General features: G+C 40.4%; 1 protein-coding gene across 1 annotated transcript in view; it reads left to right on the top strand.

The window, feature by feature from the left end:
• Positions 1–18,326, top strand: part of itprid1 (ITPR interacting domain containing 1) — a 52,588-nt gene that overhangs the window by 31,775 nt on the left and 2,487 nt on the right. Inside the window, exons 8-14 of the mRNA XM_071526686.1 lie at positions 1,036–1,093; positions 2,801–2,913; positions 6,687–9,212; positions 12,705–12,832; positions 14,073–14,184; positions 15,267–15,554; positions 18,228–18,278. Of these exons, the coding sequence (XP_071382787.1) occupies positions 1,036–1,093; positions 2,801–2,913; positions 6,687–9,212; positions 12,705–12,832; positions 14,073–14,184; positions 15,267–15,554; positions 18,228–18,275 (3,273 nt within the window). The 3' untranslated portion in view covers positions 18,276–18,278. The remainder of the gene's footprint in view (positions 1–1,035; positions 1,094–2,800; positions 2,914–6,686; positions 9,213–12,704; positions 12,833–14,072; positions 14,185–15,266; positions 15,555–18,227; positions 18,279–18,326) is intronic.

The raw sequence follows: 18,326 nt of genomic DNA, 5'->3' as shown, positions 1-18,326 counted from the left end.
ATTAACACTAGCAACAGTAAGTGACACTAACACTAGAAACAATAACAGTAACAGTGACACTAACATTAGCAACAGTAACAGTGACACTAACATTAGCAACAGTAACAGTAACAGTAACAGTGACACTAACACTAACACGAGCAACAGTAACAGTAACAGTGACACTAACATTAGTAACCGTAACAGTGACACTAACATTAGCAACAGTAACAGTGACACTAACACTAGCAACAGTAAGTGACACTAACATTAGCAACAGTAACAGTAACAGTGACACTAACACTAACATGAGCAACAGTAACAGTAACAGTAACAGAAACAGTGACACTAACACTAGCAACAGTAACAGTAACAGTGACACTAACATTAGTAACCGTAACAGTGACACTAACATTAGCAACAGTAACAGTAACAGTGACACTAACACTAGCAACAGTAAGTGACACTAACATTAGCAACAGTAACAGTGACAGTGACACTAACACTAACATGAGCAACAGTAACAGTGACACTAACATTAGCGACAGTAACAGTGACAGTGACACTAACACTAACACTAGCCACAGTAACAGTAACAGTGACACTAACACTAGCAACAGTAACAGTAACAGTGATACTAACACTAGCAACAGTAACAGTGACACTAACACTAGCAACAGTAACAGTGACACTAACACTAGCAACAGTAACAGTAACAGTGACACTAACACTAGCAAGAGTAACAGTAAAAGTGACACTAAGACTAGAAACAGTAACAGTAACACTGACACAAACACTAGCAACAGTTGGGGGGTAACCGAAACAGTTTGTCTTATGCTTTGTCATATCCTTTCATTCATACATTTCTATTTAATATGTTCTAGAGCAATTGTTGGTTTTCGTTCATGTGACCCTCTTTTCTATTCTTATTTGGATTCTCATTTTTCCTATCTTACCGTGCTGTATGCTATTACTAGCTACTGCCATGGCCCATTTTCCCCACAGGGATTATTAAACTTTAATCTTACTTCATCATATCCTGGTGTCTCATTCCAGATCCACAGTTTTGATGATAGCAGTATCACCGGGAGCTACACAGGAGGAGCAGATACAGGTAGGCCATAAAGCATTAAAACCTACATTATTTCAAAGAGTTAAAATGTTAGGCATTTGAGCAATGACAGAAGACGGACCTATACCATACAATAGACCGTATAAATGCCATCAATGTTTTGTACTTGTTTTTTCTTACTTCAATGTTACAGCAGCACCCTCTGCTGATGTTGTACTGCACTATCAGTGTGAAAATATTCTCATGTGAAGATGTTAGCTGTAAATATGTTCTGCCCAACTACTGCCCTTGTTAAATGTCTATTAAAGGACCGGTGCTGGACAGCTGTTTAAGTTAAGTTTGCATCACAGATCTGAAACAGTAGCCAGCCAGGGAAGACCAGTGTCTCAGCTGTCTCTCCATAGTCTGCATATCAAAGAAAATAATGACACAGAACGTATTCTGGGGTGGATGCTTCACTCATGACTCAAGTGTTAAAGCGCTGCCTGTTTAAACAGTCTCTCTATTCTATATACAAAATTGGATTCCCTCTCCCTCCACCCCCCTCCCTCAACCGTGTTTCCTTTCTCCTTTTTCATCATTTTATCTCTTTCTGCCATATCCTCTCTCTGTTTCCCCTTTTATAAACACAAGCTTACTTATTTGGTCTACTTGGAAGAGAGCTTTGGCCATAATTCATGCACTGGCATTTTTGAAATTGACAGCACTCAATGTTGGATACAGTTTCAACAGCTTGGGTCAATCTGTCATGGTGCAGAAATGCAAAGTTAGTCATTATAGGCTTTGGTCATTTTCATAATAGGGTGGCTGCAGGCTGATTAAACAGAGCATGTCATAGGTTTCCTATCTGGACATGAACAGGTGAGCTCCACTTTCCTCCAGTCATACTTTTGTCTCACAATTCCGCATCTAATAGCTGGGTTTCAATAAGGTCATGTGATTTTCCTATATTGCTAATGTGGGATAGAAGAAGCAGTTGTTGGTTTTCTCGCTTTGGTGTTCCTACCCTATGCTCTCTCTTTTGGCACAAGTGCAGGAGCTATACATTACAGTGCAAATGAGGAGCTCCAAAACGAAATATCCACCATTTGAGAAATAAGACACCTTCTCTCATGACATAATTGCCCGCATTACAAATTCACAATGGAATTGCCTGCAAACTCATGATGGAATATTAGTGATATTACTGGCCATCTTAAAGGAATAGTTCACCCAAAAAAGAAAATTCTGTCATCATCTACTCACCCTCATGCCAAATGAAACACAGGTGAAATTTGTCCATATAACACACAGGGAGGTTGCCATCACAACTCCATAGCAGCCTTCTTCAAAACAACTGAAGTCAGTGGGGACCAGTGGGGAGATCCAAAAAGACCTACAGTATATTTACACCATAATTTAGTGCAAATTGTAACTATAGCTGATTGATTTACAACAAATAATGGTGTATAGGTGTTTCTATTCACTGGCTGCTGGCAACCTCCCTGTGCGTTACATGGAATAACAAATTTCACCTGTGTTTCATTTGGCATGAGGGTGAGTAGATGATGACAGAATTTTCATTTTTGGGTGAACTATTCCTTTAAGACCTTTGCTTACAAGACAATAGCATTTTTGAGCATCAATCCAGATTTTTAAATATTGAGCGATAAAAACCAACAAAATGGATAGTGTTTTGGAATGTTTGTAATACTGCCTCCTTTCTTCCCTCTGTCTCCCCTTTTCTCCATCGTCTCTTTACCTGGACAGTACGGGGTGTAATGAGGACCAATAGCTGCCAGTCAGACAGCAGTGGTTTCCTGGAAGAGCCCTTCATCCCTTCCCTCCCTCAGCAGGCCTCACCAGGACCTGAACTCATCAAGGTCTCTTCATTCACTGTCACATAGTGCTCGCACTCTTTCATCCACTGCCATATCATCCACCAACTTTCATGTAGTTACATTCAATAAAATAGTCATGACAACAGTCTGTTTTAACAAAAAAAAAACATATATGATATATATATGATTATGTATATATATATATAATATATGATTGGCAAATGAATTGGGGTAACTGGCTATAATTACTGTAAACAAATGAGACCATGGTTGAGATGATTGGTAGCCTCTATCTCACAACAGTGGTATTGTTAGTGCTGGCGTTTCTCAAAATTAAAGGAATTGTTCACCCGAAAATGAAAATTATGTCATCATCTACTCACCCTCATCCCAAATGAAACACAGGTGAAATTTGTTAGTCCATATAACACACAGGGAGGTAGCCAGCACAACTTGGTGGCAGCCTTCTCCAAAACAACTGAAGTCAATGGGGACCTGTTCTTTAGAGTTCCAAAACAAAAACAGCCAAACAGTCACACTGTGAATAGAAAGACCTATACACCATTATTTGTTGCAAATCAATCAGCTGTAGTTAAGATTTGCACTAAATGATGGTGTAAATATACTGTAGGTCTTTTTGGAACTCTGAAGACTTCAGTTGTTTTGGAGAAGGCTGCTATGGAGTTGTGCTGGCAACCTCCCTGTATGTTATATGGACAAACTTCACCTGTGTTTCAACTGGCATGAGGGTGAGTAGATGATGACAGAATTTTCATTTTTGGGTGAACTATTGCTTTAAGACCACATTTCCCTGTTGCTTCCTGTCCCCCCTCCCTCTCTCTGGTGTCATTTGCTTTACTGAAGAGGATAAACATGTTCAAAGTGATTTTTCCATCTGGCTTTCACTCCTTCCACCATCTGCTATTGGCAGAAACTCTGAAAGACACTCTGCTTTGGCCCTCTTCCTGTTTTGTGCCGTAAAGCAATCTCCCCTTGTGCCGTTGCTGGTGGATTGTCTGTTCGGCTACCTTAGGTGTTACCATAGGTGTGGTTCCTTTGATTTCTCCACCTTAGAATGGCGTGTCGCCTTCTGATTGTTGTAAAACTTTGACACATTTGAAGTTCAACCATTTACTGCATAAAAAAAGAGAAACTTGTCTAGTCTGCGCCAAGTCTCAAAGCACTTTCTTCTTAAGTATTTTTTTGTTCTATGATTATTTTCTTTACGAGTTCATGAAAGCAACAGCATCACTTAATGCCACTGATGAGCATTCTGTATCAGTGTATTTCCCATATCAGTGTGTTCAGATCAGGCAAATGGTTGGCCTATTAAAATGTCATTCTCAGGCGGAGAAATCGGAGGACCTGAACACATATGGTAGCCGATCAGATGATTCGCCGACACCATAAATCCAACCCAGTAGATTTCCCATTAAAACTGACTGGGTGGCACACAATGTAAAATTCAGCGCAGAGGTAGGTGGAAGCTGACAATCCTCTTGGCAATTGTCTCATTTGTTTACGGTAATCATTCTAATGGCAGTCAAAGCTCCATTGAAAGCTCGAGAACCACCAATGACATTGTGAATAATCCCCTGTAGTTCCATCTCAGCTATTGAAGTTCAATCAGGGAAGACACAAAAGATGATGCACAAAGCCAGATATTTATTAAAATATATAAGACAGGAGCTTTTGGCATTGGCCCCGTCACAGGAATAATTTATAGGGGGTAAATCAATGAACTTCTGAAGATCCCCCCTGGGGAACCAGACAGGGCCTTGACGCTGGTGATGGTGGGATGGTGGAGAGGCAAAATGACAGCAAGGAGACATATCAGCTAGGCAAGTTTAATACCATCTGACAATCAAGATCATTGGCTGACAGAAAGCCCGAGCAGTTCATTGGGTGACAATAAATACTATTGTCATCCAATGAACTGCTCAGGCTTTCTGTCAGCCAATGATCTTGATTGTCAGATGGTATTTAAACTTGCCTAGCTACAAAAACAGCCTAAAGTCAAATTTCTTTAAACATCTTGTACCACACAACCCGAGTGTTTTGTACTATTGCACTATGGGTTCAAAAGTCCAATATTTTGGGAGCTTGGAATTCTAAGGTTCTATCTGATGTTTGTTTTTTAATCACAATTGAGTTATCCACATATTCTTAATCTCTGAATGTACATTTCAGCTTGGTACTATAAGGTTCCATTCCCCCAATCACAAACCAAGACTGTTTGAGTGAGAATTGTCCTCTTAGTCATGTACTGTTAGAGGCTTGCTATTTTATCCTTAAAGGGTAGTATTAATGGCACACAAGTCTCTCAAGTGGAAATAGATGAAACAGAAAGTTAACCTTAAAAAAGCAAATAGCAGAACAGGGTAGTATTAATAGCACACAAGCCAGAAAAACTCAAGAGGCTGTTTACAGATCAGATACAGACTGTTCTGTAGTTCTGTCAGCAGGTTCTAGATCAGTTTCTCAAGTAGCACATTACGAAACAGAAACAGAGCCACAGGTTTGCATGAGTTTCCAGCAGAAACCAAACAGGAAGAGTGTAGTAAAGTCTCTGAAAAGTGGAAATGGACGAACCAGAAAGTGAACCACAAAAAAGTTATTTTGTTTCACATGATGACAGAAGCAAACAGGAGAACAGGGTAGTATTGATGGCACACAAGCTAGAAAATAGGACATGTTTTTAATGATAATAATGAAGGGTAAGTGAGGGTTTCTAGCAACAGATCCTAACAAGAGGCAACCTAAAATAATATTAATAATAAATTATTGTTTCCTAACAGATTATTACTCTGTATGTACTGATGAATCTATAGTATGAGGATGTAATATAAACAAACTCTTGCATGTTTAATGGCTCCTATCAGAAACAGTAGCTTCAAAGATGGGATTAGCATAGATGTGTATTTTATATACTCATAGTATTTTAATGACAGGTTGAGAGCAGTAGAAACACAGAACAACAGAGAAAGGACTGAGACAGATGAACTGAGGGCAGCAGAGGGAAGGAGTGATACAGGTGAGCAGAGAACAGCAGAGAGAAGGAGTAAGAAGGATGAACAGAGGAGAATAGCAGCCACATCCAGTTGAAAAGGAAGACAAGAACGACATAATGAGGGTTGGGGATCAAGGGAGAAAAAAAAGGCCAGGAAGAGGGTGTCCAATCCTTCCTCATGAAACTCCATAAAATGCAAACAAAAGTGGACCAGAAGTGCTGCAAAAATATGTGCAGAAAGTGAGATTATCTTGCTTTAGGGCAGTAAAGTAACAGCAACCAAACATACAAAAATTGAACTGATATAGATGTTGTTAATTGTTGAATATACATTTTTAATATGCAATATTAAAATCCTTATTGGTTGCTTGTAATGTTGGTGATTTAGGAATTGAAGTGTATTTTACTCTTGACCTCATTGCAACTCGCTCTGGATGAGAGAATCAGCTTAAAGAGTAACCAAACCCCACCAAAATCTGCGGTGAAGCCTGACACCTAATGGTGAAAAGTAGGGTACTGCACTGGCCATCTGCTATTGGCTGGTGTTTGTTCCAGGTGATGTCACCTTCCATAGAGTACAACAGGCGGTGACATCACCTGGCACAAAGATCAGCCAATAGCAGATGAGCAGTGCAGTACCCTACTTTTCACCATTAGGCGTCAGGCTTCACCACAGATTTGGGTTTGGGGTTCAGTTACTCTTTAATGCCTAAAATGTAATATCAAATTAAATTGTTTCACCTCTACAGTGAAGCCTACTGAGATTTGCTGCTGACTATCTCCCCTGTGTTTTTTCTTGTTGCAGGCTCTGTCATGCCTGTCAGGAGGCAGCACTGACAGCCAGATCACCGTGAGGGAGCCCTCTTCTGCTCCTCCGTCTCCCACCTCTCCCTCTCCCCTTCCATCCTCCTCTCTGACCTTATCTGGTACTGAGACATCAGTCTCCCCCACCTCTTTGTGTCTCCCAAAATCCGACTCACCCTCGGAAAGTCCGGAGAAGGAGCCTTCACTGGAGCAGAATCTCCTCCGACCTCTCACTAACCCTCCTGCCTCCTCTGCACTGGTGTTTGACTCCCCTCCTCCTCATTCTTCCTCACCCGAGTTAGAAGACATGGCTCACTCCCAATCCTCAGCTCTCCCTTCTCCTGCCTCCTTTACCTCTCCCTCTCCTACTAGTTCCTCCCATCTCACCTCCTCCTCCTCCTCTGGTTCGATATCCCTCCCACAACCCGCCTTGCTTTATGGAGGGCCAGAGGAGATGCAAACAGAGGAGGAGGATGCTCCACGCCTGTCCCTCTCTACTTTCTCTCCTGAGTTAGAAGGCGAAACCGACTCTCCATTTCCAACCACCCCTCCTCCGAGCACACCTCCTTCTCACTCTCCCTCTCCCGCTTCCCATTGTCCGCCCTCCATTGCCACGTCTCTCCCACAAACTGACTCCCCCCTAGGGAGTCCAGAGAACACACAAACAGAGGGGAGCGAGGCCTCTCCTCACCCATCCCTCTCTGCTCTCTGTCCTGAGTTAGAAGACAAAGCCAGCTTCCCATCTCCAACACTCCCTCCTCCCACCTCACCTCCCTCTCCCTCTCCCTCTCCCGATTTTCACTCCCCCTTAAGGAGTCCAGAAGACACTCAAACAGAGATGAGTGAGGTCTCTCCTCTCTCTTCCCTGTGTCCAGACCCACCTCTGACAACACCTCTGCTCACCTCCCTCTCTCTTTCCTCTCATTTGTGTGAGGAAGATCCCTCACCTCCGTCTACTCTCCCTTACTCTCCCTCTGCCTCCTTTAAGTTTGAGGAGGATCTTCCTAAACTCTCCTGCCTCTCTCCTACCTCTCCCTCTCCAATTTGCCCGCATTCAGTACTGTCCTCCCTACTTTCGACCTCTCCTGGTCCAGACGGTTTGACAGATCCAGTTGTTGGAAGGATCCCAGACCTGACAGAACAGTCTGTCACCCAGCAGGATGGATCTCGTCATCATGATCATAATACAGACTCTGCTCCAGAGTCTCCTGTCCAAAATGTTATTAAAGCTAAGATGGATGACCTCGCTTTGGGCTCAGAGGATAACCTTCAGAGGGATGGAAGGAGAGAGGGAGAGGGTGAGAGACATAATGACACTGTGCAGACTCAAGGGGCTGTTGTTTACAGCTCAGATACAGACTGTTCTGTAGCTCTGTCAGTAGATTCTAGGTCAGTCTCTGAAGCAGCACATTATGAAACAGAAACAGAGCCACAGGTCCGCTCTTGCGGTTTGCATGATGAGTTTCCAGCTGAAACCGAACAGGAAGAGTCCAGAAAAGTCGCTCAAGTTGGAATGGATGAAACAGAAAGTGAGCCACAGAAAAGTTCTTTGGGTCCAGAAACAAACAGCACAACAGAACTGGAACCAAAGGTGTCTGGTGGTCCAATAGAGATTGAGAGCTTAGATTTGGTGTTTGAAACCTCAGTGGACGGCTCGGAGGGTGATGGTGAATATGGCGATGTGGATGCTATTTGTCGGGAGCTGGACTCCGATGGGCACGTCTACTGGGCAGAACCCATCGAGGTTTCCACTCCATCCCCTGTGCTAGAGGAATCAGGTAGCTTTGACACCCCTTCTTCTACAACTCTAGACCCTGCCCCGGCCTCATCAACAAATGCCGCTTTCTTCATGTCCCAGAGTGCCTCCTCAGATACAAACCCCTCCTCGACTCCAGCTCCATCCTCCTCCTCCCCAACCCCAGTGGACCTCGACAGACCGGGCAGGCTCAGATCAAGCCGGTCTGTTTCTGTGCAGATGCCCTCATCTCCATCTTCCCATTCTGTGTCCCATATTGTCCACAGGAAGGATGTTCCCTGCATCACTGACTCTAAACCCACCCTCCTCCCCAGTGTCCTCGCTTTGGACACCTCTAGCCCCCTTCGAGCCATCCAGTCCTGGACAGACCAAAAGATCCAACAAAACGCGCTCACCAAGAAGATGCCGTACGGAGGTCTTCATACTCTTCCAAACCAAGTGACCATCTCGACAGGCGCCTCAGAAATGACACAAAGCCCTGCAGTAATCTTCTCTTCCTCCCCATCCTTCCCCTTACTGTCTAGCGACTGGCAGTCTCGCGACAGTCTCCCTGGATCGGTCGGAAGTTTCAGGTCAAAGTCAGTCTCCCTGGACACAGGGTTGTGGCCTGATGAGGATGAGGAGGTGGACAGGGGTGGAGATGAAGATGAGGAGAGGCTTTGGGAGGGCAATCTGATGACCAACATGGCCTGCTGCTGCTCCTGTGACCATCAATGTACCTGCTGTACTCAGAATAGTCGCAACAAACAGCATACTGGGGGAAACTTTCCTGTGAGTAATACATCACTCTCCACAGCAATTCTTTATTTACATTTATTTGTTCAGGAAAACAACGCCCTGCTTCACATTTGTAGACCAGTCTAATTTCTTAATGTCTTAAAATGCAAATACACGCTCTGTGCATGTGCAAGTGAGAAAAATACATTTTCCCACCATGAAAGGATTACGTGATAGAGGCAAGACTAGAAACAGGTAGTAGTCTGACATTGAAATAGCGTGATGGAAACAACAGGTGTGGTAGTTGGGATGGTGGATGGCATAAACATTTGTCTTCAACTTCTACGACCCGGGTTCGATTCCCAAGTTATACCAATAAGATTTGGTTTCAAAAGTTTTAATTTTTACCTAAGTTTTTCCAATCTAGCCTTGACCAAAACCTTTCCCTAACCTTACATAAAGTTATTTAAGTTGCCTAAACCTAACCCTGACCTTAACCCTAACCTTACATAAAGTTGTTTAAGTTGCCTAACCTTAACCTTAACCTTAACCCAAACCTTAACAAGCAAATAGTAAATATGTTGTCCCCCACCATTGATGTAGTTCCACCCTTGGGTCAGTCAGTGATTGCTGAGTGTACTTGAAATATGAGTGAAATTGTATAAGCATTTTCGTATGGGACAATGAAAGGACAGATTGACCATATATTTCTTTTGCCTACTCTCCTCAGAATTAGGCTTACAAGTGAAATCTTGAAATGTAGTAACTGTAATTGTCCTGTTTTTACTCAATACAGTACAAAATATAAGAACTACAATACGCAATAAATACAATCCGCACATTACACAATGTACACTACAATACAATTTATAATACAATATACAATATAACATACAAAAGCAGGAGCGTGAGTGTTATGAATAATATAAATGCTAAATGATAAGTGATATGGTATTGCACAGTAGGTAAGTGGTAATATAAGTAGTCAACACTGACAGCACAGTGCTAGTGCAGTGATGAGTGCAATAACAGTACAACAGTCCAACAACTGTACAATAACTACAGTGTCTTGTGATTAGAGGCTTGCCCAAAAATTCTCCATTGACTCTCACTTCAACACATCAACCCAGTCTGATGTCTCCAAGTGTGTAGCGTGTGTAGACTATTATGTTACCTATGATAACTTTAACTGTATTGCTTTACCACTGAGTCCCCATTCATTGTCCCCCACATTGTATGATTACTTTAACTGTATGACCTGCTTTACCACTGAGTCCCCATTCATTGTCCCCCACATTGTATGATTACTTTAACTGTATGACCTGCTTTACCACTGAGTCCCCATTCATTGTCAATGCCGCCCCCTAGCGGCACAAAGTCAATGTTACAGTGTGACTAACTAACGAACTAACTAACTAACTAACGGACGGAGACCGATCCATAGTCCCCCCTTTGGTGGGGGACAACCAGAGTTGTTTTAGTTGTCTAAACTTAACCGTTAGCTAACCTTTTCTCGGGACAAACAAATGAAAATGGCATGTCCAAATCATGCTATTGTCACATAATCCAATTCATGGTGGCGGAACATAATCTTCACATTATTCATGTCCATAGCATCGGTGCTCATTTCACAAAATCGTATGAAACCAGGTTGAGTTACACGTATTCATACTGGGAGCTGTAGTACAACCACACTCTAACAATGTTGGCCACTGGGGGCCCAGCACAACCACAGTCTTCTACTCTTGGCCACTGGGAGCTGGCCAGTACAACCACAGTCTTCTAATGTTGGTCACTGAGCAGCTCCACTGAGTTGTTGGAGATTGATTTGAATTTTGAACACTTCAGCACGAAGGGGAGAGAGCCTTTTATTCATTTCCTTTGCCCAGATTTTCTCAAGCTGGTCTGGGGATTCAAACCTTCACCCTTCCAGTCATGGCCCACTTTTCTAACCTTTGCTTATCAAATTAGCAAACATTATCAATATTATTGTTCAAATCAAATGTTCTAGATATTCCATAGCTTCTAGAGGTAGCATCACAAGCTGCAGGTTTTGTGCAGCGAATAGGCTGATCCTGGTAACTTTTAGTCTTGAGCCTAGACTCTGGTTCATAGGGGATTAAAAGGCCTGTCATATAGCGTAGAGCAGTGGTTCTCAACGTGGGGTTCGGGGACGACCAGGGGTCCTTGAGGGGGTTCCAGGGGGGTCCCCAGCGATGAATTGTTAAACTTCACCATTATTTCATTTACAAGAAGTTATCACAATTAGAGAATGAAGACGAATGACTATCAAAGTTTCTCTGTTATCTCTCTACCTACAATACAGATAGTTGTGGAATTCTGGACAAAATCATATCTAATGATAAAAATATTCTCAGATTTGGGTCCGAGACACACAATCTCATCAAATGGGGGTCTGTGGCTCTAATGTGGACTAAATTAGGGTCCTTGATATGAAAAAGGTTGAGAATCACTGGCGTAGAGACTGAGCAACCGCGCTTTACAAGTGATCAGTAAAATCAGTCCTAAACAGGTTAACAGTGAAGAGACAGACAAGCTTAATGCAAGGGTTAATATTTTAATTTACATTGTCAGAGAAAAAACACATGGGTTGGACCACGTAAGAGCTTAATAGAAAGAGAATCGTGGTCATTAATCAGATGGTCAAGAGGACCTGTTGTGTTCAGAACTCTTGTTCAATAGGCCAAGAATAGTTAACTTTCAACATTTATCAGCGTAATTCCTGTTTCTTCTCACTATTGATCTGGTTGATTTCCTGTTTTTACTGATGTCAAAAATAGGAATGACCAGTGAGTCATGATGTGTGCACCCTCCTTTTCTCGTTGATGTGAACATCATATTTGTTGTCATGTTACTGTTGTTGTTGCCTTTCATAGCCAGGACAGGATTTACATATCAATGTCTCATTTGCATTTGTGGAGCTTTCTCTTTATTCTGTCTTCCACTCTCCTTTCCTGTATTTTCTCTCGCCAAAGTGTAATTCAATGACAGCCTTATGATGATGTAAATTACACCCAGATTTACTGTGTGGTGAATATATATTGGGCAGTAAGTAAGATACTTAGCTTTAAATAAAAAAAGATAAAAGGTTGTTTCATTTCCCTTGTATAGAGACACTTCAATAGTGCCACCTCAGTCATGTAACAAGTTACACATCATAATATAAATGCTATTTTAATGCCAACCTTAACTCAACATCCACTCTCTTGTCATAACCATAATTTAGCCACTGATAGGCCTAAATCTATAGAATTCCTTACAGTTGTCCCAGTTGATTTGTGGTTCATAGAAATATAGCTTATACAGAGTCAACACCAGAGCCACATATGAGGACACCGAGTTCCAGACCTTGATAATATATCGATATGTATATCTGGAAGCAAAGCCTCATTCACGCAACACAATGCTGCCTTTAGCTAGCTGTCTAGCCTGGGGGCTGTAAATTGTGACAAAACAGGCAAAAGCAGTGTTAGATATCTGATTTTGAAACGCAACTCTTGCGTTTATCCCCTTTGTTCTCTTCAGTATTCCCTGGATGAGTTGGAGGGGATGATGCTCTGTCTGCGGCGGTTTCGCTCTGTGCTGAGCAACATGGAGGAGCAGCTCTCTGAAGACCAGGCTTCAGTTTACAACGCTCTATCTGACCATGACAGGTACCAGGCTTCAGTTTACAACGTTCTATCTGACCATGACAGGTACCAGGCTTCAGTTTACAACGTTCTATCTGACCATGACAGGTACCAGGCTTCAGTTTACAACGTTCTATCTGACCATGACAGGTACCAGGCTTCAGTTTACAACGCTCTATCTGACCATGACAGGTATCAGGCTTCAGTTTACAATGTTCTATCTGACAATGACAGGTACAGGCTTCAGTTTACAACGCTCTATCTGACCATGACAGGTACAGGCTTCAGTTTACAATGCTCTATCTGATAGGTACAGGCTAGGGCTGGGCGATATGGACAAAATCAAATATCACAATATTTTTGACCAAATACCACGATATCGATATTGCGACAGTATTGTAGGGATGACTATTGGTGCTTTCACAAAATATTTACAGATTTTTGATAAATAATCATCAGTAATGTGGATATAATGACTAAGTGGGTAAAGGCAAACAATAGAACAGCTAGAACAGTCTGGTAAGTTCAGAAAATGACATCACTTTACTGTAATGCAGCCTTTAAAACCAGGAAAAGACAACACTTATGCCATATCACGATATTATGATATCCAAAATCTAAGACAATATCTAGTCTCATATCATGATATCAATATAACATTGATATATTGCCCAGCCCTAGTACAGGCTTCAGTTTACAATGCTCTATCTGACAATGACACAGATAGATACATAAATAGATACATACAAACATATTCAAGCATATACACAAATATACAGTGCTGTACAAAAGTCTTAAAAAAATTCATAAAGCGAAGATGCTTTCAAAAATAATGAAATGAAAAGTTTCTAAATATCAATAATTTACAATAAACAACAGTCTGCTGACACACTAATGCAGAAAACAAATAAGCATCTAAGACAAAATTTATATAAAAAATCTAGGGTGCCTAAGACTTTTGCACAGCACTGTACTTGTAAGCAGCATAATAATATACATATTACATAATAACAATAAAATATGAATATGCTAGCTGGGATATAAAAACAGGTATATTCTGGCATACAAACACCATCATATGCTGTTTCCATGGAGTAAGTATAATAAGAAACAATGAAAAAGTCAGGCATGAATTGAAACAGGCCAAGACAACAGGAAAGAAGGGAAAAAAATACATAAAGCCTGTCGATACAAAAAGGAAGCAGAAAATGTGATGGAGGTTTGATGTGATTGTGTGTGTGTGTGTGTGTGTGTGTGTGTGCAGGGAGGAGGTTCGAGACATAGCAGAACTGAGGAGAGCAGTGAAACAGGAGGCTGGAGAACTGGAGCTGCAGCTGAATGAACTAGCCCACCACTATGACGACAGCTTCAAAATTGTAGCGTACACACGCACACACACACACACACACACACACACACACACACACACACACCTTAGTAACAATTAATCAATTCTGAACAGAAACTGAACGGCAGTTCCTGTATTACATTATCCAGCAATTTCTTTATACATTAATAGTTTTTATTAAATTTTCAGCCCATTTTAAAGGTCCCATATTCTATATTTTCCAGTGTTTTACTTTATGTCTTCAGGTCCATTAAAAGCTGTGTGTGTGCTGTCATGAACCAAAAACACTCTCAAACCATTTTGATACGTTCATGTTCCAGCATCTCTCTGAGCCTTACCAAGAACAGGCTGTTTCTGTTGCTGTGTCTTTAAGGCTCATTAATATTAACGACCCCTCTGTTCCGATTGGCTAACCGTTTCAAGAGTGAAAAGTGAGACACCACAGACACAATGTCAACCGATTTGAAAAAAACATTTTCAAAAAATAAAAACTAAACTAAACTAGCAAACCCGCTTTAAAAACTAAGTAAAACTAAACTGAAATTGAAAACAAAAAGTCAAAACAAAATAAAAATAAAAACTAATGAAAAATGCAAAACTATAATAACCTTGATACTTTCACAACGTTTAGATAGACCATCCAACTCCTTTAAAATCAAAGATGCAAGAGGAGTCCTGTTTTACACTATATGGGACCTTTAAAGGACAACTTATTACATTTACCATACCAATTATTACATTATCCTGCATGTGTCGCATTATCCATTGTTCTAATAAATTGAGTGAATGAATGAATAAGTGAATAAGCGACTCCAACAAACATGAACTTGTATATAAATCAATCAATGAAACACTGAGATAAGATATACTTTTATAGTGTTGTTTACTGATCATCAGTTATATAATTTATTTTCTGGTGAATTTTTACTGTTGTTGAGTAGAAGATGCATTATATTTTTTTAAAGGGTGATCAGTCTTATATCTATTATATCTATTTTCTGATCAATTTTCCTGTTGTTGCTCAGTAGAAGATGGATTGTCTTTCTTTTTGTACTGACGATCAGTTTTATAATCTATATTCTGATTTTTTTTTTTGCTGTTGCCGAGTAGAAGATGCACAGGCTGTTGGATGAGCAGTCTCTGCTCTGCTCTCAACTCAGACTCCTCCCACCTGGAGCCACGCCCACCTCATCTACCAGCAGGACAGTAGCCACTCAGTGCTGCCTGCTGCCCTGGCTCCCACTGGGCGATGTGCCCGGTGACCGCCTCCCCTCCCGGGGCACCTGGGACTTGGAGTCCTCCAGGCATTCGCTTCCTGGGTCGGAGGCCGTCTGCGAGGGCCTGGGCTGCTCTCCCACTAAGGCAGACAAGCTGGACTTTGTGGGCTTCCTCCAGAGAGTAAGAGATTTACATGTTTTCCTACAGATCATATATACACTGCAAAAACTGACAAGTTATTTCATCTTGTATCCAGACTTATCAAGCTCATTTTAGCATTTTTTTTTGTGAAATCATTTTACTGCACTGTTAGATAATTATACGGCTTTCAACAAATTTTACTTTTTTTGCCAGGAAAATGTAACTTGTTTCAGGACATTGGTAAAAGTGAAATTGTCTTGGAGAAAGTTTCTTGTTTCAAGATTTTCTTTATTGTTTTATGGTGATTTCTTGAAAGAAGTCGTATTGGCATGAATCACACCTACGGTTGGTTTTCTTTGGTCTGAACCACAAGTGGAAAAGTTGACTTTGTTGCATTTTTGTATTTGGCTCGTTTAGGTTCACACTGCCCAATTACAAGCAAACCAGGGCTTGTAAACAAAAGTCACATGACTCATAAGTATCTTGTTTATTGGACAGAATTTTGGTAACCTGTCATCCCGCCAGGTCAGTGATTTTGGTGGTGTGCAGGACAGGTTCAAAACTAAATCTGATTCCTGTAGATCAAAAGCCTCCTTTATTATAATTACATGTATGTATCTGCAGCAAGTTACACTATGGATAAATGAAAGTATATATAAATAAATAAATAAAATTATAAATAGATAAATAAATGCGTGAATAAATGAATAAGTTAATAAATGAATTAATATACGAATGAATAAATAAATATACAAATGTGTACAAATGTGTGTAAATATACATATAAATGAAAAAATAAATAAATAAATACACAAATAAATTTAAAATTTATATATTTAATGTCTCATTTAATTTGAGATGTATTTATTTATGGTGACAATTAAGCATTAAATCACATAATTATGTATTTATTCATTTATTTAAGCATTTTATTATATAATTATATATTTATTAAGCATTAAATTATATAATTATTTATTTATTCATTTATTTAAGCATTTTATTATATAATTATATATTTATTAATTTATTTAAGCATTTAATTATATAATTATTTATGTATTTATATATTTAGTTTCGGTCCATAAAACCCTCCATATGTATCAGCCTGGAAATCACCTCAGATTGTAAGATTCATGACTCTTACCTTCTGGGTTGCTGGCCAGTAGATATCGCCTTGTAGGTCTTGCCTATATCTTGTAGCTAGTGTAGACCACAGATTCCCAAACTGGGGTCCAGGGACCTCCACGGGTCCTTTAGAGGGTTCCAGGAGGCCCCCAGCAAAGCTTTCTAGAAGTTAGCACTTGGACAGAATGTGTACGAATGACCATTTGGATCAGACGTGTCAGTCCCCCCTCTGCTATTTCCCTCCTACAGTATAGACAGTTACACCAAATCATATCTAACAACAAACACCTTCTCAGATGGGGTTCCTTTGGGAAAAATCTCATCGAATGTGGGTCTGTGGTCTAATGTATGTGGTCTAATTTTTATATACACTGCCCGTCAAAAGTTTGGGGACACCTAGCTTTTGAAAATGCTTAATAAATAAGCATGTTTTCTTTGTGTGTGTGCAATAACTTAACCCCATTAAAGACTATAACTAGATTTAGTTTGAGAAAAAACAATCATACATGCAAATATTTGTGATGACTAAAACAATGAAACTATACGTATATATCAAAAATCCTCCTTAGCAGCGGTAACTGCTGCACACACTTCCTTCGTGTGAACAGTCAGTTTTTCTTTGCCTGTCTCTTGCAGGACACTCTAATGAAATGAAGCTGAGTGTTGAATATACATATCCAAAGTATTAGTAAATGGCTATTAACAAAAGCATTGTAGGCATTTTTTCCCCCTTACTTCTTCATTGAAAAATAACAGAGAAAATCAAATACTACTTTGAAAATTTAGAAAAGACAAGGTGTCCCCAAACTTTTACTGGGCAGTGTAAATATATAAAAGTTGGGGTCCCCCTGGCGTTGACATTTTCAAATCTTAACATGATGGTCATCAATCTCTGCAATTACAGATTATAGCTGTATTAACACAAATTATACCATAACTTCCACTGATTTTATGGTTCAGGTGCTGCACCTGTCTCTTGCATCATCTATCTCAGTGCATTCCAGGGGGTCTCCAGTAAATTGATGAATTGTTAAACTTCATTATTTTGTCATTTTAGAATGACTATTTTGATCATAGTTTCACTGTTATCTCTCTACCTACAGTACAGATAGTCATGGAATTCTGGACAAAATCATATCTGAAAATAAAAATATTCTCAGATTTGGGTCCGAGAGACAAAATCTCATCAAATGGGGGTACGTGGCCCTAATGTGGACTAAATTAGGGGTCCTTGATATGAAAAAATTGAGAACCACTGATTTATCTTGTCAGGCCTGAATTAATAAAGGCCAACTATCAGACAGGGTGGCTAGACCTGTCTCATACTGTCTTCTAAGTTACATGGTAATGTCTAGGCTAGGTATCACCCACATTATGGAGTGATAATGAATTAGAGATGGAGCCATTTTTTACCACATACACTGTGAACGGTTAGCTACTGCTGCCACTCCCTGAAATGAATTGTTTTTTTGTTTTTTTTAAATGGAAGTGATGCTCTATTTTTTGCAGTAAAAAGGCACAAGGAATGGACATTTGAAAGACACAGCTTCACTTTAAAACAAAAAAATGTGTCCTGTTTTCCAGCTGAAGGAGTCTTTGCGTCATTCTGTGAACACGGACTCATTGGAGTAAAAGGTGAGTTACCGACGAGCCAGCTTCAATTCATTCACTGGCCTGTGAGAT

This window comes from Centroberyx affinis, unplaced genomic scaffold, assembly GCF_046629955.1.
Source record: "Centroberyx affinis isolate AG114_WGS23_722 - 3 ecotype Tasmania unplaced genomic scaffold, CSIRO-AGI_Caff_v1 ptg001444l_1, whole genome shotgun sequence".
Taxonomy (NCBI): domain Eukaryota; kingdom Metazoa; phylum Chordata; class Actinopteri; order Beryciformes; family Berycidae; genus Centroberyx; species Centroberyx affinis.
The sequence above is the reverse complement of the archived record's forward strand: the minus strand, read 5'-3'. Positions and strand labels throughout refer to the sequence as shown.